The 20,081-nt window shown below is 43.2% G+C and overlaps 1 protein-coding gene and 1 long non-coding RNA gene across 3 annotated transcripts in view; one reads left to right on the top strand and one right to left on the bottom strand.

The window, feature by feature from the left end:
- zbtb49 (zinc finger and BTB domain containing 49) overlaps positions 1 to 11,517 on the top strand; it is a 40,367-nt gene extending 28,850 nt beyond the window's left edge. For both annotated transcript variants that reach the window (XM_070871394.1, XM_070871393.1), the window contains 3 exons: positions 443 to 525; positions 1,992 to 2,153; positions 10,649 to 11,517. In XM_070871394.1, the coding sequence (XP_070727495.1) occupies positions 443 to 525; positions 1,992 to 2,153; positions 10,649 to 11,340 (937 nt within the window). In that variant the 3' untranslated portion in view covers positions 11,341 to 11,517. The remainder of the gene's footprint in view (positions 1 to 442; positions 526 to 1,991; positions 2,154 to 10,648) is intronic.
- Positions 355 to 19,865, bottom strand: LOC139246241 (uncharacterized). Its single transcript, XR_011590318.1, has 3 exons — positions 19,824 to 19,865; positions 6,706 to 6,793; positions 355 to 686 (listed from the first exon to the last, which is right to left on the bottom strand). It is a non-coding gene; the product is annotated as an uncharacterized lncRNA (long non-coding RNA).
- Positions 19,866 to 20,081: the final 216 nt, after the last annotated feature.

Genomic DNA, 20,081 nt, shown 5'->3' with positions numbered 1-20,081 from the left:
AGTTTTAATAATAAATAACTAATTTAAATTAATGTTAAATATGCAGTATATTATTGAATGTTGTGTGTGTTTGGGGAGGTTTCTCATTCATAATAATGAGAACTCCAACTTACGGAGTTCCCATTATTATGAATGACAACATACTTTACCTGATTGGCTGCCCAGCTCCAGCCTTGCGCATATCCTGACGTGCATGCGTTGTGACGCGCAGTCATAGGAGGCCTCAGGACCGGGAACTCGCGTGGGCGCAGCAGCTTCAGGTAAGTGCGCGTTTTTTAAAAAGGTTTTTTTACCCAATCGCCCGTGGGAAGCAGCTGACTTGGATTTTGGGCCAGTCTCTTGCATTGGAGAGTGTACAATATTTTGAAACTTGTAATGGTTCATTGGTTTAAACAAAAAGCAAACTTGTTCTTTATCTCTAAAGCCTTGCCCTTTATTTCAGGTTTGCTGCCTCAGGTGATGTACAACGCCATATTGTTATTCACACAGGCCAGAAACCTCATCTGTGTGACATTTGTGGTCGAGGTTTGTCTGAAATATTTCATTTCTCTTGATCTATAAACTGAAGATGTATAAATTCTGACCTTTACATTAAAATCCAATATGGAAAGCAAAAATGGGGGTAAAGTTGCATCCATTATTCCAGCTCAAAAGCTTCTGGAAATACTCAGCAGATCAGGCAGTATCTATGGAGAGAGAAACAGAGTTAATGTTTCAGGTCATTACATCATTCTGATGAAAGGTCATCGGCCTGAAATGTTAACTCAGTTCATTTTTATATTTATAAGACTTGAATGTGTCTAGCTTGATTTAAAAAAAAAACGATGTGAAAACAAGTCTGTTGGTGAGTATCCTCAATTTCTGTATTTGGGCATCTCTATCACAATACCTTGCATTCTGAATCTTTTTCTCTTCCTCTTTTCAAGCCACAGTTTCTTACTTGGTCAGTTGCTATGTAGAACAACAGTGTGATTTGTTGCACAGTTAATGCGTGCTCTAATTCTTTTCATTTCTAATTTTGTCAATCTTTTCCAGTCGATTTTGTCAAGTTGATGTCCTGTTATGAATAAACTATTTTGTGCTGAAGACACATGTCACTGGAAATCAGACTGGGGTTATTTTAAATTCACCTGACCTTCAAATCCATAAGATTTTTTTAACTCAATCTTTAGGGCTGGGTTGCAACTTCCGTCACAGAAGTAAAAGATCAAGAATCTTTGTGTGCCACCCAGACCTCGGTTGCCATTTGTTTTAAATAAACTACAGAACCCACTGTTTAGAAAACTGGTTACTGTAGTCAGACTCATGATTTTAATTAGTTTTTGCGCTCCTTTTTTCTACTCCTATTTTCTTAAGCTTCCACACACAGCAATAGACCATTCTACAACTCAACAGTACAAACAGATGAGCTTCCGGTTGTCAGCCAACGTCTGTGAGGAGCACAAAAATGGCCTGTGTGACTTTCGTGATGATTTTTTTTTAACTCTTCCACTGGACGCAAGCCTGGTCTCTCCCATCCCTGCCATGGCTATTGCAAACAGTAACTGACTTTGTGGAAAATCACAGGTGTAAATCTGCCCCCCCCTACACAGCATGTTGATGCACCATGTTGACTGCTTCACGCACTTGCTTTGGGGGAAAAAAATTCCATGGCTTCATGCTTGGGATTGTTTTCAGTAGGACTTTAGAAAAGCATAATTACTTGAATTCTGAAAAAAAATCCTGCAATATAATAGATTTTAATCTTCTAACTTGCCTTGTGTCAGAAATACTGCTGACGATGATGGGGATAATCCGAGGTGTTAAAGTAAGAGTAGCCCACAAGAAGTATATCAGCTTGCATACAATGTCTCCTATAGCATATTGATACTGTCCTGACAGGCCAGTGATAGCACTGCTCTTTACTAATAATCAAAGTTTGTGAATACTTGTGTTGCAGTATGCAGCAATGTGATTTTTTTTCAATTTTTAATTGTTGAAATTTTGCCTAGGTTTCAGTAACTTCAGTAATTTAAAGGAACACAAGAAGACACACAGTGCAGATAAACTGTTCACTTGTGATCAGTGTGGAAAGTCTTTTAACATGCAGAGGAAGCTTGTCAAACACAGAATCCGTCATACAGGAGAGCGACCATATAATTGTTTAACTTGCGGTAGGTTCATTGTTAAAACATCGAGTGCTCTTAACATTTTTTTTTGTTTAAAATATTTATTGGTTTACTGATGGCTCAGCAAGCTTTTCCAGATAGTAGCTGGACCACACACATCAGGTTTTATCCCTCATGGTACTTACTGTCACAAAAAGTGTTAACCAATACAGATGAGGGTCCTGAACTTATGTTGTGAGTGGATAGAGAAAGGACATCTTAATGCACTGCATAGTTAGATAGTGATGTGATACTCAAAGGAAATCCCAGAACTTAAAAGAACAAATTTCTGTTTTGATGAATTTATAGATTTTTTTAATGTAATTTTTTTAATAGGTGTAGAATTTTTATTCAGAAATATAAATAGAAACTTTCAACTTCCAAACATTGCATTTATATAGCGTCTTTCACGACTACTGAGCGAAGTTCCAAAGCCCTTTACAGCCAATGAAGTGTAGTCACTGTTGTAATGTAGGAAACGCAGCAGCCAATTTGTGCACAGCAAGCTCCCACAAACATCAATATGATAATGACCAGATATTCCGATTTAGTGATGTTGATTGAGGAATAAATATTGGCCACTCTCTTCAGGTAACTCCCCTGCTCTTCTTCAAAATAGTGCCATGGGATCTTTTATATCCACCTGAGAGAACAGACAGGGCCTCAGTTTAACGTTTCATCTGAAAGGCGGCACCTCCAACAGTGCAGAGCTCACTCAATACTGCAATGGAGTGTCAGCCTAGATTTTTGTGCTCCTTTTGTGGAGTGGCAGATTAGGAAAAGGGAAGGTGCAACGAGACCTGGTGTCATGGTACATCGGTTATTGAAGGTTGGCATGCAGGTACAGCAGGCGGTTAAGAAAGCAAATGGCATGTTGGCCTTTATGGCGAGGGGATTTGAGTACAGGGGCAGGGAGGTGTTGCTACAGTTGTATAGGGCCTTTGTGAGGCCACACCTGGAGTATTGTGTAACTTGAGGAAGGACATTCTTGCTATTGAGGGAGTGCAGCGAAGGTTCACCAGACTGATTCCCGGGATGGCGGGACTGACCTATCAAGAAAGACTGGATCAACTGGGCTTGTATTCACTGGAGTTCAGAAGAATGAGAGGGGATCTCATAGAAACGTTTAAAATTCTGATGGGTTCAGACAGGTTAGATGCAGGAAGAATGTTCCCAATGTTGGGGAAGTCCAGAACCAGGGGTCACAGTCTAAGGATAAGGGGTAAGCCATTTAGGATCGAGATGAGGAGAAACTTCTTCACCCAGAGAGTGGTGAACCTGTGGAATTCTCTACCACAGAAAGTTGTTGAGGCCAATTCACTAAATATATTCAAAAAGGAGTTAGATGAAGTCCTTACTACTCGGGGGATCAAGGGGTATGGCGAGAAAGCAGGAATGGGGTACTGAAGTTGCATGTTCAGCCATGAACTCATAGAATGGTGGTGCAGGCTAGAAGGGCCGAATGGCCTACTCCTGCACCTATTTTCTATGTTTCTATGAACCCACAACCTGACTCGGACGAGGGTGCTACCAGCTGGGGTGGGGTGGGGTGGCGTTGCTGGTTAAAGAGGAAATTAATGCAATTGTAAGGAAGGACATTAGCTTGGATGATGTGTAATCGGTATGGGTGGAGCTACGCAATACCAAAGGGAAGAAAACGCTAGTGGGAGTTGTGTACAGACCACCAAACAGTAGTAGTGAGGTTGGGGACAGCATCAAACAAGAAATAAGGGATGTGCGCAATAAAGGTACAGCAGTAATCATGGGCGACTTTAATCTACATATTCATTGGGCTAACCTAACTGGTAGCAATGCGGTTGAGGAGGATTTCCTGGAGTGTATTAGGGATGGTTTTCTAGACCAATATGTCGAGGAACCAACCAGAGAGCTGGCCATCCTAGACTGGGTGATGTGTAATGAGAAGGGACTAATTAGCAATCTTGTTGTGCGAGACCCCTTGGGGAAGAGTGACCATAATATGGTAGAATTCTTTATTAAGATGGAGAGTGACAAAGTTAATTCAGAAACTAGGGTCCTGAACTTAAGGAAAGGTAACTTTGACGGTATGAGGCGCGAATTGGCTAGATTAGACTGGCAAATGATACTTAAAGGGTTGACGGTGGATAGGCAATGGCAAACCTTTAAAGATCATATGGATGAACTTCAACAATTGTACATCCCTGTCTGGAGTAAAAATAAAATTGGGAAGGTGGCTCAACCGTGGCTAGCAAGGGAAATTAAGGATAGTGTTAAATCCAAGGAAGAGGCATACAAATTAGCCAGAAAAAGCAGCAAACCGGAGGACTGGGAAAAATTTAGAATTCAACAGAGGAGGACAAAGGGTTTAATTCAGAAAATAGAGTACGAGAGGAAGCTTGCTGGAAACGTTAAAAACTGACTGCAAAAGCTTCTATAGATATGTGAAGAGAAAAAGATTAGTGAAGACAAACGTAGGTCCCTTGCAGTCGGATTCGGGTGAATTTATAATGGGGAACAAAGAAATGGCAGACCAATTGAACAAGTACTTCGGTTCTGTCTTCACAAAGGAAGACACAAATAACCTTCCGGATGTATTGGGGGACCGAAGGTCTAGTGAGAAGGAGGAACTGAAGAATATCCTTATTAGGCAGGAAATTGTGTTAGGGAATTGAAGGCCGATAAATCCCCAGGGCCTGATAGTCTACATCCCAGAGTACTTAAGGAAGTGGCCCTAGTAATAGTGGATGCATTGGTGATAATTTTCCAGCAGTTTATCGACTCAGGATCAGTTCCTATGGACTAGAGGGTTGCGAATGTAACACTACTTTTTTTAAAAAGGAGGGAGAGAGAAAACAGGTAATTATAGACTGGTTAGCCTGACATCAGTAGTGGGGAAAATGTTGGAATCAATCATTAAGGATGAAATAGCAGCGCATTTGGAAAGCAGTGATAGGATCTGTCCAAGTCAGCATGAATTTATGAAAGGGAAATCATGCTTGACAAATCTTCTGGAATTTTTTGAGGATGTAACTAGTAGAGTGGACAAGGGAGAACCAGTGGATGTGGTGCATTTGGACTTTCAAAAGGCTTTTGACAAGGTCCCACATAAGAGATTGGTATGCAAAATCAAAGCACATGGTATTGACGGTAATGTACTGACGTGGATAGAGAACTGGTTGGCAGATAGGAAGCAGAGTCGGGATAAACGGGTCCTTTTCAGAATGGCAGGCAGTGACTAGTGGAGTGCCGCAGGGCTCAGTGCTGGGAGCCCAGCTCTTTACAATATATATTAATGATTTAGATGATGGAATTGAGTGTAATATCTCCAAGTTTGCTGATGACACTAAACTGGGTGGCGGTGTGAGCTGTGAGGAGGACGCTAAGAGGGTGCAGGGTGACTTGGACAGGTTAGGCGAGTAGGCAAATACATGGCAGATGCAGTATAATGTGGATAAATGTGAGATTATCCACTTTGGGGGCAAAAACACGAAGGCAGAATATTATCTGAATGGCGGCAGATTAGGAAAAGGGGAGGTGCAACGAGACCTGGGTGTCATGGTTCATCAGTCACTGAAAGTGGGCATGCAGGTACAGCAGGCGGTGAAGGCAGCAAATGGTATGTTGGCCTTCATAGCTAGGGGATTTGAATATAGGAGCGGGGAGGTCTTACTGCAGTTGTACAGGGCCTCAGTGAGGCCTCACCTGGAATATTGTGTTCAGTTTTGGTCACCTAATCTGAGTAAGGACGTTCTTGCTATTGAGGGAGTGCAGCGAAGGTTCACTAGACTGATTCCAGGGATGGCTGGACTGTCATATGAGGAGAGACTTGATCAACTGGGCCTTTATTCACTGGAGTTTAGAAGAATGTGAGGGGATCTCATAGAAATGTATAAGATTCTGACGGGAATGGACAGGTTAGATGCGGGAAGAATATTCCCGATGTTGGGGAAGTCCAGAACCAGGGGACATAGTCTTAGGATAAGGGGTAGTCCATTTAGGACTGAGATGAGGAGAAACTTCTTCACTCAGAGTTGTTAACCTATGGAATTCCCTGCCGCAGAGAGTTGTTGATGCCAGTTCATTGGATATATTCAAGAGGGAGTTAGATATGGCCCTTACGGCTATGGGGATCAAGGGGTATGGAGAGAAAGCAGGACAGGGGTACTGAGGGAATGTTCAGCCATGATCTTATTGAATGGCGGTGCAGGCTCGAAGGACCGAATTGCCTACTCCTGCACCTATTTTCTATGTTTCTAACTATGCGTATACACACTTTGAGGAGTCAGTGGACAGTGATTGAAAGCAGGAACCTTAGCTAATTTTCCCTAACCTTCCATCTCTAAACCAGGGGTGTTCAAACCCACTTATAACATCTTAATACCACCGCAAACAAGATCAGCTAACTTAGCATAGATCAAAGATTTAAGCCTCGGACTTTACTAAACTGTGATTTAGTACTATACTTAGTGATGCGGTTATCCATTAAGCCTTGAGACAAATTCTAACATTTCATTGTTATTGTGAGCAGTGTATCTCTAATATTTGACCAATCACATATTATAAAAGTATAAATGGTGACCTTGTTAAAACAGTGTACTGTCCCTTCTTGTCAAATAGGATCATAGATTTTTCACCAGCAAAATCCCAATTTCTATCACACGAAAGCTCTGTGACAATAAGGAAAAAAATATGCAACATTAATGACCGCTACAGTCTCACTTGCTGCTAACTGACTAGAACAAGTCAACAGCATAAAAATGACTAATTTATAGCAGGCCCTTAATAAATAGATGTCACTAACAGTTACATAGTGTACTAGCATTGGTGTACTTAAATCAAGCATAGAAATGCTCAAAGCACTTAATAGTACAAATGAAATGTGGAAAAAAACGAATTTCAAAGGCATATTATCTTTGTAGAGATGGATATTTCAGTTAAATAGCTAACAAAAGATTCTTCTTGTGTAATTTTCTTGATTTAAAACATTTTAGAGGTAGAGATGACGGGGATTACATTTATATCATGTTAATTTGACATTATCCTACCTTCATTGAACACCAGAGTAACTGCTGCCAATTTTTACATAGGATTACATACGCTATCCAGCACAGAAACAGGCCATTCGGCCCAACCAGTCCATGCTCCACTTGAGCCTCCTCCCGTCTTTCCTCATCTAACTCTTTTAGCATAACCCTCTATTCCCTTCTCCCTCGTATGTTTATCTAGCCTCCCCTTAAATGCATCTGTTCGCTTCAACCGCTCCCTGTGGTAGCGAGTTCCACATTCTCACCACTCTGGGTAAAGAAGTTCCTTCTGAATTCTCTATTTGATATCTTGGTGACTATCTTATATTGATGGCCTCTAGTTTTGTTCTTCCCCACAAGTGGAATCACACTCTCTCTATCTACTGTATCAAAATCTTTCATAATTTTAATGACCCCTATTAGATCACCCTCAGCCTTCTCTTTTCAAGAGAAAAGAGATCCTGATGGGTATACCATTACAATTCTGCTATCATCCTTGTAAATCTTCTCTGCACCCTCTCCAATGCCTCTATATCCTTTTCATAATATGGCGACCGGAATTGTACACTGTACTCCAAGTGTGGTCTAACCAAGCTTCGATACAAGTTTAGCATAACTTTTCTACTTTTCAATTCAATCCCTCTAGAAATAAACTCTCGTGCTTGGTTTGCTTTTTTTATGGCCTTGTTAACCTGTGTTGCTACTTTCAGTGCTTTGTGTATTTGCACTCCGAGATCCCTTTGCTCTTCTACCACACTTAGATTTGTAATTTCCAAGTAGTATGTGACCTCCCTATTTTTCTTATCAAAATGCAATACCTCACATTTATCTATGTTGAAATTTATTTGCCAATTATATGCCCACTCTTCAAGTTTATTAATGTCTTGTAATTTGTTGCCGTCCTCCTCAGAATTGACTATTCCAGCAACTCCCCACCCCCAATTTCGTATCATCTACAAATTTAGAAATCGTGTTTTTGATTTCAAAGTCTAATTCGTTAATATAAATCATGAACAACAGTGGTCCTAGCACTGATCTTTGTGGAATACCACTTCCTACCTTCTGCCACTCTGAATAACTACCATTTACCCCTACTCTCTGCTTTCTGTCTTGAAGCCAGCTAGTTATCCATTCTGCTACTTGTCCCCTAACTCAGTATGCTCTGACCTTATTCATTAGTCTATTATGTAGTACCTTATCGAAGGTCTTTTGAAAATTTAGCTAAATTACATCTACTGCATTACCCTTGTCTACACTTTCTGTTACCTCTTCATAAAATTAAATGAGGTTGCTCAAACAAGACTTTCCCCATTGAAATCCATGCTGACTATTCATTATGATATTTTTGGTTTCTAGATGTTCTTCTATTTCCTCCTTTAGTAGGGATTCCATTATTTTTCTTGCCACCGATGTTAAGCTGACCGGCCTGTAGTTCCCTGGACCAGTTAACCTAACATCTGTGGTTGGGAAAATGTTGGAGTCCATTATTAAAGAAGTAGTAGCAGGACATTTGGAAAAGCATAATTCGGTCAGGCAGAGTCAGCATGGATTTATGAAGGGAAAGTCACGTTTGACAAATTTGCTAGAATTCTTTGAAGATGTAACAAACAGGGTGGATAAAGGGGAACCAGTGGATGTGGTGTATTTGGACTTCCAGAAGGCATTTGACAAGGTGCCACATAAAAGGTTACTGCACAAGATAAAAGTTCACGGGGTTGGGGGTAATATACTAGCATGGATAGAAGATTAGCTAACGAACAGAAAACAGAGAGTCGGGATAAATGATTCATTCTCGGGTTGGCAATCAGTAACTAATGGGGTGCCGCAGGGATCAGTGCTGGGACCCCAACTATTTACAATCTATATTAACGACTTGGAAGAAGGGACCAAGTGTAACGTAACCAGGTTTGCTGACAATACAAAGATGGGAGGAAAAACAATGTGTGAGGAGGGCACACAAAATCTGCAAAAGATACAGACAGGCTAAGTGAGTGGGCAAAAATTTGGCAGATGGAGTATAATGTTGGAAAGTGTGAGGTCACGCACTTTGGCAGAAAAAAAAATCAAAGAGCAAGTTGTTATTTAAATGGAGAAAGATTGCAAAGAGCTGCAGTACAGCGGGACCTGGGGGTACTTGTGCAAGAAACACAAAAGGTTAGTATGCAGGTACAGCAAGTGATCAGGAAGGCCAATGGAATCTTGGCCTTTATTGCAAAGGGGATGGAGTATAAAATTAGGTAAGTCTTGCTACAGTTAAACAGGGTATTGGTGAGGCCACATCTGGAATACTGCGTGCAGTTTTGGTTTCCATATTTACGATAGGATATACTTGCTTTGCAGGCAGTTCAGAGAAGGTTCACTAGGTTGATTCCGGAGATGAGGGGGTTGACCTATGAGGAAAGGTTGAGTAGGTTGGGCCTCTAGTCAGTGGAATTCAGAAGATTTAGAGATGATCTTATCGAAACGTCTAAGATTATGAGGGGACTTGACAAGGTGGATGCAGAGAGAATGTTTCCATTGATGGGGGAGACTAGAACTAGGAGGCATAATCTTAGAATAAGGGGCCGCCCATTTAAAACTGAGATGAGGAGAAATTTATTTTCTCTGAGTGTTATAAATCTGTGGAATTCGCTGCCTCAGAGAGCTGTGGAAGCTGGGACATTGAATAAATTTAAGACAGAGATAGACAGTTTCTTTAACGATAAGGGAATAAGGGATTATGGGGAGCGGGCAGGGAACTGGACCTGAGTCCATGATTGGGTCAGCCAAGATCGTATTAAATGGTGGAGCAGGCTCGAGGGGCCGTATGGCCTACTCCTGCTTCTATTTCTTAAGTTCTATCTCCCCTCGTAAATATTGATATTATGTTAGTGATCCATCAGTCCTCTGGCACTACACCTTGTTCTAACAAATTATTAAATATGTGTAGTAATGCCTCTACTATCTCGTCCCTTGATTCTTTTAAAATGCATGGATATAATCTGTCCAGACCAGGGGTTTTATCCTCTTTGAGTTTGATTAATTTATGTAATATTTCACCTCTTATTTTAAATACAATTATCTCATTTCTAATCTCATCATCCGATGTCATGTCCACCTGTTCTGTCTCGATAATACTGAAACAAAGTAATATTTCTGCCATCTCTCTCGCTGCCTGTGATATTCTGTCCATCCCTTAGTTGCTCTATTCTCATCCTGACTTTCCTTTTTAAAATTTATTTACCATGTAAAATATTTTACTATTTTGTGTTATGCTCCTTGATAATTTAGTTTCATAGTTCCTTTTTGCCTTTCCAATTTTTTTTTACTTCTCTCCTAATCTCTTCGTATTCTCTCTTGTCATGCTCTCCCCTGCTGTCCATGTACTTAGTGTATGCCCCTTTCCTTACCCTCAATTTTTCCCTTACATCTTTATTCATCCATGGTGTTGAAACAGTTTTCCTTGGTGCTGCATTACAAGAATAATATATACATGACCTTTCTTATTTTAACTTGCAGGAAAACGGTTTGCGGGTTCTGGTGACTTACGTCGCCATGTTCGAACACACACTGGTGAAAGGCCATATAACTGTGAGACATGTGGCAAGTGCTTCACACGTTCTGCTGTCCTGCACAGACACAAACGAATGCATTGCAGGTACAACGGAGATCACGAAGTAAGAAATGAGGAAATTGATAGCTCTGAGGAAAATTATGGACAATCTGTTGAGCAAAATTCACCTGAGCCTGAGCCGCTCAGCCAGGTTATGCAAGTTGCACTATTGCCTGCATCTCCATTAGACAAGCTTCGTGGTGACCCAGAACAGTCTTCTGTTGGGGTGACTGAGACGTCAGCAAATATGCATGAAAATTCTCATTCTGAATACAATTCTTTGGTCCAACAACAAATGGATGATCATCAAAACAAGATGGTTTTGAGTTCTGCCAAAACCCAGAAGCCTCAAGCTTCGCATCAGCCCCACACTCACACTGTTGACAGCAATCCAAGGCCTGAAGAGTCCGTGCCATCCCAAAATCCCTCAACTGTGCGATCATCAGTGACTAGTCTGGACATTCACATTAATGTGCCCTTTGGAAATCACACACCTAGTGTTTCATATAGAACAAATGAAGGACCATTCCTCTCTAGCCTGACGCTGTGGGGTCTAGCTATGAAAACTTTACAAAATGATAATGAGTTAGATCAATGACCATCTATTATTTTGGTTCAACTAATATAAGTAACAATTAGAATGCACTTGGATTTTATTTTTGGTGTAATTGCTGACTCAAGGGGGAGAAAAGTCTTGGGAAATGTATTTTTGTAAGTTTTAATAAATGCGATCTTAGATATTTAACATCATCTGATCAGTGGGACCATGCAATATGTGGTGGTACATATTTTTTATAAACAAAAATTACTTTGTCTTAGAACCCAAGTGCCTCAGCATTTTTGTTCCAATGTAAGAAGTTCATTGCAAAGACTTAATAGACTTTGGGGGAGTAATATGGGAGTGTTTGGGGTGTTAACTTTTAAAAAATTTGAAAAATTAGCGGCAAGCGCTAATGTTTTCAAATTGTTTAAAAAATTTGGCGGTTGCACTCCAGGAAGGAAGTGGAGCCCTAGATCAGGCGCTCCACATCCTTACTGGAGCGTAATCGGCAGCATGCAGGGCGGTGAGTGGAGCAGTGCTGCACACTGGTCACGTTCAGATGTTCCTTCCCTCCCTTAAAGGGAATGGCCATCGCTGCAGGCTCTGCAAAGAAACAAAAAAGTACCTTCTCCACGATGGCAGCCACGATCCAGCCCGATTAGCCCGGCACTTGAGCAGTGTGCTGGGCTGATCGATTGCAGGCAGGAACCCACGAAAAAACCTGCAAGCGACAAGGTAAATATATATTTTTTTACTTACCTCGGCCACCTCGCCTTTAAGCACTGTCCTTGAAGCGCCCGGTCTCCCGATGGATGTTTCCTGCAGCTGCCAGTGGTTTCGCTGGCGATGCTGCAGGGGGCGGAACACAAGTTCGGTCCGGAGCGCTACCGGGTCAATGCGCATGGTGATTACGTCATGGTCTCTGGGCGAAGGAGATCGGAGCACAAAGCCATAACACCGCCATAAAAGTTGAGGTTATCGCCGCACCTGGTTAGCGCCCCGTTATCGCCCCCTGGAGGCGATAAATGAGCGGTGCTAACGAGGCCAATTTCTAGGCCTTTTACCAAACACTTCCTCTCTAACCCTGCTTGATTCTTCGATTCCTTACAATCTGAAAACCACGAGTGAGGTAAGCTATGCAGCTGGAAAAGTCTGAAATTCTGAACACTTTCAAAAAATATTTCACCAGGTAGTTTTTCCTTACTACAGTTTATCAATAACACCAGCTTGCTTCGAGTCTCTGTCACTTGCCATTGGGATCAGCTGGTAAAGTAAATATTGCACAAAAACTGCTCCTTTAAGTTAAAGTATTTGTAAAGAATTTTAAGAGCTATTTTGTTGGTGTTATGCAATTATTTGCTTTTCAGCAATACACAGTGTATAAATCTTTTTCCAATTGCAGATGCATGTACATGAATTTGTGCACACAGGAAAAAGATGATGTGTCCAACTTTAGACCTGCTATATTTGTTTGTGGGCAGCAAGTTCCAAACGTAGCGTCCTAAATCAGCTGCAAATAGTTGATGCTATCTGAAGAAAAAAACTCACCAGATAAGGCTGAATAAGAAGGATGAATACCTTAAACACTTCTTGTATGCCTCTATATGGTTTAGAATCTATAGTTAGAACATTAGAATATAATTCTACAGAAATTATGCTGACTATTTTTCGACCACCCTTGGAAAACTATTACGTTTTGGCTACCATAGCACAAAAAAGATTGACTTCCATTGTAAAAATTGCAAAAAAGAAACATAGAAACATAGAAAATAGGTGCAGGAACAGGCCATTCAGCCCTTCTAGTCTGCACCGCCATTCAATGAGTTCATGGCTGAACATGAAACTTCAGTACCCCCTTCCTGCTTTCACGCCATACCCCTTGATCCCCCGAGTAGTAAGGACTTCATCTAACTCCCTTTTGAATATATTTAGTGAATTGGCCTCAACTACTTTCTGTGGTAGAGAATTCCACAGGTTCACCACTCTCTGGGTGAAGAAGTTTCTCCTTATCTCGGTCCTAAATGGCATACCCCTTATCCTTAGACTGTGACCCCTGGTTCTGGACATTCTTCCTGCATCCAACCTGTCCAAACCCGTCAGAATTTTAAACGTTTCTATGAGGTCCCCTCTCACTCTTCTGAACTCCAGTGAATACAAGCCCAGTTGATCCAGTCTTTCTTGATAGGTCAGTCCCACCATCCCGGGAATCAGTCTGGTGAATCTTCGCTGCACTCCCTCAATAGCAAGAATGTCCTTCCTCAAGTTAGGAGACCAAAACTGTACACAATACTCCAGGTGTGGCCTCACCAAGGCCCTGTACAACTGTAGCAACACCTCCCTGCCCCTGTACTCAAATCCCCTCGCTATGAAGGCCAACATGCCATTTGCTTTCTTAACCGCCTGCTGTACCTGCATGCCAACCTTCAATGACCGATGTACCATGACACCCAGGTCTCGTTGCACCTTCCCTTTTCCTAATCTGTCACCATTCAGATAATAGTCTGTCTCTCTGTTTTTACCACCAAAGTGGATAACCTCACATTTATCCACATTATACTTCATCTGCCACGCATTTGCCCACTCACCTAACCTATCCAAGTCACTCTGCAGCCTCATAGCATCCTCCTCGCAGCTCACACTGCCACCCAGCTTAGTGTCATCCGCAAATTTGGAGATACTACATTTAATCCCCTCGTCTAAATCATTAATGTACAATGTAAACAGCTGGGGCCCCAGCACAGAACCCTGTGGTACCCCACTAGTCACTGCCTGCCATTCCGAAAAGTACCCATTTACTCCTACTCTTTGCTTCCTGTCTGACAACCAGTTCTCAATCCACGTCAGCACACTACCCCCAATCCCATGTGCTTTAACTTTGCACATTAATCTCCTGTGTGGGACCTTGTCGAAAGCCTTCTGAAAGTCCAAATATACCACATCAACTGGTACTCCTTTGTCCACTTTATTGGAAACATCCTCAAAAAATTCCAGAAGATTTGTCAAGCATGATCTCCCTTTCACAAATCCATGCTGACTTGGACCTATCATGTCACCATTTTCCAAATGCGCTGCTATGACATCCTTAATAATTGATTCCATCATTTTACCCACTACTGAGGTCAGGCTGACCGGTCTATAATTCCCTGCTTTCTCTCTCCCTCCTTTTTTAAAAAGTGGGGTTACATTGGCTACCCTCCACTCGATAGGAACTGATCCAGAGTCAATGGAATGTTGGAAAATGACTGTCAATGCATCCGCTATTTCCAAGGCCACCTCCTTAAGTACTCTGGGATGCAGTCCATCAGGCCCTCAATCCCATCAATTTCCCCAACACAATTTCCCGACTAATAAGGATTTCCCTCAGTTCCTCCTCCTTACAAGACCCTCTGACCCCTTTTATATCCGGAAGGTTGTTTGTGTCCTCCTTAGTGAATACCGAACCAAAGTACTTGTTCAATTGGTCTGCCATTTCTTTGTTCCCCGTTATGACTTCCCCTGATTCTGACTGCAGGGGACCTACGTTTGTCTTTACTAACCTTTTTCTCTTTACATACCTATAGAAACTTTTGCAATCCGCCTTAATGTTCCCTGCAAGCTTCTTCTCGTACTCCATTTTCCCTGCCCTAATCAAACCCTTTGTCCTCCTCTGCTGAGTTCTAAATTTCTCCCAGTCCCCAGGTTCGCTGCTATTTCTGGCCAATTTGTATGCCATTTCCTTGGCTTTAATACTATCCCTGATTTCCCTAGATAGCCACGGTTGAGCCACCTTCCCTTTTTTATTTTTACGCCAGACAGGAATGTACAATTGTTGTAATTCATCCATGCGGTCTCTAAATGTCTGCCATTGCCCATCCACAGTCAACCCCTTAAGTATCATTAGCCAATCTATCTTAGCCAATTCATGCCTCATACCTTCAAAGTTACCCTTCTTTAAGTTCTGGACCATGGTCTCTGAATTAACTGTTTCATTCTCCATCCTAATGCAGAATTCCACCATATTATGGTCACTCTTCCCCAAGGGGCCTCGCACAATGAGATTGCTAATTAATCCTCTCTCATTACACAACACCCAGTCTAAGATGGCCTCCCCCCTAGTTGGTTCCTCGACATATTGGTCTAGAAACCATCCCTTATGCACTCCAGGAAATCCTCCTCCACCGTATTGCTTCCAATTTGGCTAGCCCAATCTATGTGCATATTAAAGTCACCCATTATAACTGCTGCACCTTTATTGCATGCACTCCTAATTTCCTGTTTGATGCCCTCCCCAACATCACTACTACTGTTTGGAGGTCTGTACACAACTCCCACTAACGATTTTTGCCCTTTAGTGTTCTGCAGCTCTACCCATATAGATTCCACATCATCCAAGCTAATGTCTTTCCTAACTATTGCATTAATCTCCTCTTTAACCAGCAATGCTACCCCACCTCCTTTTCCTTTTATTCTATCCTTCCTGAATGTTAAATACCCCTGGATGTTGAGTTCCCAGCCCTGATCATCCTGGAGCCACATCTCCGTAATCCCAATCACATCATATTTGTTAACATCTATTTGCACAGTTAATTCATCCACCTTATTGCGGATACTCCTTGCATTAAGACACAAAGCCTTCAGGCTTGCTTTTTTAACACCCTTTGTCCTTTTAGAATTTTGCTGTACAGTGGCCCTTTTTGTTCTTTGCCTTGGGTTTCTCTGCCCTCCACTTTTCCTCATCTCCTTTCTGTCTTTTGCTTTTGCCTCATTTTTGTCTCCCTCTGTCTCCCTGCATAGGTTCCCATCCCCCTGCAATATTAGTTTAACTCCTCCCCAACAGCACTAGCAAACACTCCCCTTAGGACATTGGTTCCGGTCCTGCCCAGGTGCAGACCGTCCGGTTTGTACTGGTCCCACCTCCCCCAGAACCAGTTCCAATGCCCCAAGAATTTGAATCCCTCCCTGCTGCACCACTGCTCAAGCCATGTATTCATCTGCGCTATCCTGCGATTCCTACTCTGACTAGCACGTGGCACTGGTAGCAATCCCGAGATTACTACTTTTGAGGTCCTACTTTTTAATTTAGCTCCTAGCTCCTTAAATTCTTTTCTAGGACCTCATCCCTTTTTTTACCTATGTCGTTGGTACCAATGTGCACCACGACAACTGGCTGTTCTCCCTCCCATTTCAGAATGTCCTGCACCCGCTCCGAGACATCCTTGACCCTTGCACCAGGGAGGCAACATACCATCCTGGAGTCTCGGTTGCGTCCGCAGAAACGCCTATCTATTCCCCTCGCCATCGAATCTCCTGTCACTATCACGCTCCCAATCTTTTTCTTGCCCTCCTTTGCAGCAGAGCCACCTAAGGTGCCATGAACTTGGCTGCTGCTGCCCTCCCCCGATGAGTCATCCTCCCCAACAGTACTCAAAGCAGTGTATCTGCTTTGCAGGGGGATGACCACAGGGGACCCCTGCACTATCTTTCTTGCACTGCTCTTCCTGCTGGTCTTCCATTCCCTATCTGGCTGTGGACCCTTCTCCTGCGGTAAGACCAACTCACTACACGTGATACTCACGTCATTCTCAGCATCGTGGATGCTCCAGAGTGAATCCACCCTCAGCTCCAATTCCGCAATGCGGACCGTCAGGAGCTGGAGGCGGATACACTTCCCACACGCGTAGCGCCCAGGGACACCGGAAGTGTCCCCGAGTTCCCACATGGTACAGGAGGAGCATATCACGCGACCGAGCTCTCCTGCCATGTCTTAACCTTAGATACCCTTAAATTGGTAATAACAATGCTAAAGTTCACTTACTGATATAAAAAATAAAAGAAAAGACTGATCCAAGATGTAGAGATCAATTATGAGGAAATAGAGAAGCTCAAGTTTTATAGTCCAGAAAAAGGATAATTAAAATGAACCTCCTTGAAATTTATGAAATATTAAATGGTGCTAGTTGATTTCTCATGGTTTGTCACTTCCTCAATCTGCATCTACCACATGCTAATTATTTCTCTGTCTCATACACTTACTCTAATTTTTGTACAGTCTCTGACGCTCATTCTTTCTATAAGTCTGTCTTTCCATTCGTCTCCTCTCACTTCTGCATGATTCCACTATGTCTATATTCATCTTGTGCACTTCCTTTCCTAACTTTGTAATTTACCAAAAAGAACAGACATGCAAATAAAGCACAGCAAAGGGAACAAAAGTGTTGTAAGGGATGCGGGGTTGTTGAGGGCTCAGGCTGAAATAATGTTGGGGGGAGCTCAGGCTGGGATAGTGTGGGGCGGGGGCGGTCCAAGCTGGGATAGTGTGGGGGGGGGGCAGTCCAAGCTGGGATAGTGTGGGGGGGGGGGGGGGGTTGGTTCAGGCTGGGATAGTGTGGTGGGGGGGCTCAGGCTGGGATAGTGTTAGGGAGGGGGGGTGGGGTGGGGTGTGGGGGGCCGAGGCTGGGATAGTATTAGGGGGGGGGCTCAGGCTGGGATAGTGTCGGGGGGGGCTGGGCTCAGGCTGGGATAGTGTCAGGGGGGGTCCAGGCTGGGATAGTGTCAGGGGGGTCCAGGCTGGAATAGTGGGGTGGGGGGGGGGGTGGGGAGGGGCTCAGGCAGGGATAGTGGGGGGGTCTCAGGCTGGGGTCGTGGGGGGGGACTCAGGCTGTGATAGTGGGGGGCTCAGGCTGGTATAGTGTGGGGGGGGGGTGTTCAGGCTGGGATAGTGGGGGGGGGGGCTCAGGCTGGGATAGTGGGGGGGGGCTCAGGCTGGGATAGTGTGGGGGGGGGCTCAGGCTGGGATAGTGTGGGGGGTCTCAGGCTGTGATAGTGTGGGGGGGGGGTCTCAGGCTGTGATAGTGTGGGAGGGGGTTCAGGCTGGGATAGTGTGGGGGGTGCTCAGGCTGGGATAGCGTGGGGGGGGGGCTCAGGCTGGGATAGTGGGGGGCTCAGGCTGGGATAGTGTGAGGGGGGGGGTTCAGGCTGGGATACTGAGGGGAGGGCTCAGGCTGGGATAATGTGGAGGGGAATTGAGGTCTGATCTTACAGGCCATTGATTCTGCCTGCAGCATTGTACCATTGTGTTCATCTGCCTAAACATTCCAGCTGACATCGGATCCCTGTTTTCTTAGCCCTATAAATTCTCCTGAAAAGCTCCACAACAAACTCTCTGTCCTTCACTAACCACAATTCATCTCTATGCCCACAGTGGACATTACTAAACGCAGCCCCCTATCTGTTGTCATTGCTCTCTCCATTTACATGGGGATAGTGTGAGGGGGGGGGTTCAGGCTGGGATACCGTCATCACGAATTAGAAGACTTGCATTTATATAGCACCTTTCACTACTTCAAGGCATTCCAAAGCTCTTTCGTCATTTAAATACTTTGAAGTGTAGTTACTGTTGTAACACTGGAAACGCTGCAGCCAATTTGCAAGGTCCCACAAACAGCAATATGAAAATTAATGGTTAATTCCTTTATCCATTAAACAGATTTATAACGCTAGAGAATGATATGCTTGATAATTCACCATGTATTATTGACAAAACATTAACCTTAAACACCCTAACGAACCGTGCAGAGTAATGCACATTAGCCTCATGTCTCAACCTTGTGTGCGTGGATTTAATGAGGACCTGTGAAGTTGGCTTCTCCAAGCCTGTGTACGCTATCTGGTCTCTAAGGTAGTAAGAGGCTTCATTCTAAGTAAAAACATGACATTGCTCGCTTTATACCATTTTCTCTCGTGGTTCTCTTCCTGTTGGATGCAATCCTATCTAGCGGTAGAGTTTCCGCTCGGTTGCACTGGTATTTCCAGCGGAATTTCCCCCAAATCAGCACAAAAGATTGTGGAATTTCAAACTCAAGATTTAAAAAAACATCGCCGTAGAAGCTAACCCTCCCACCAAACTGGCTACGTCCCCAGAACGAATTAATCACCATGGCAAGTTTGCACTAATTGCACCCATTTCAGGCTTTCGAGGAGGCTCTTATAATTAAGCTGGGTATTTTTAGGTGAAAGGACACTCGCACCTTTTAAAAGCCGTTAAATATTTTTTAAATGTTTTACTTTGCTAAGAAACTGACTACTGTACACCAAAGAAACTAATAAATTGTTCAATATAGTTTTTAAGTCAATTTGTTATTTAAAATCGAGTTATTAAAATGCTTAATTTTTGTGAGACCCATTTTCAGCTGTATTAATACAACTCTACCAGGTTACCACTCTTAAATATAGCAAGGAAATAAAACAATTGCTCTAAAACACTGCCCGATTGCGCTATTTCGTGGCTGATTTTAGGTTTGTGATTATGCAAATGAGTTTGAGCGGATACTTGAACCATGAAATCAGTTTGGAAAACTAGCACAATTTGCACCCAGGTTGCTGATTGCGCACCAAGCGGAAAGTCTAACCCCGATGTTTTATGACCACCTAGTTGTTTGAACCGATTGTCAAACAGAGATGATAGGCCCCATGCCTTTTCACACCATATCTGTTACTTCCTGTCATTGTTTTCCCTGAGCCATAATTTTGTTGAAAACAACCTTCTCATAGCAGCACATTACCTTTATATTCACGGTGATGATTTACAACAACTTTTTTGTATCCTGCGCACGCGCGTCTTGAACTCCGCCTCCTTTTTGTGCAGGTGCGCGCGATCCGGTCGTGCGGGAAAGCCTGGAGAGAGACGGAAGAGAAAGACTTGGGGAGAGCGAGATTGGAGAGAGAGAACGAGAGACTGGGGGTGGAGGAGAGAGGGAGATGGGGTGGGAGAATGAGAGAGACTGGGGGAGGGGGGAGGAGAGTGAGAGAGACTGGGGAGG

Source organism: Pristiophorus japonicus, chromosome 2 (genome assembly GCF_044704955.1).
Source record: "Pristiophorus japonicus isolate sPriJap1 chromosome 2, sPriJap1.hap1, whole genome shotgun sequence".
Lineage (NCBI taxonomy): Eukaryota > Metazoa > Chordata > Chondrichthyes > Pristiophoridae > Pristiophorus > Pristiophorus japonicus.
Note: the sequence above shows the minus strand (reverse complement) of the source record. Positions and strands in the feature narration are given on the sequence as shown.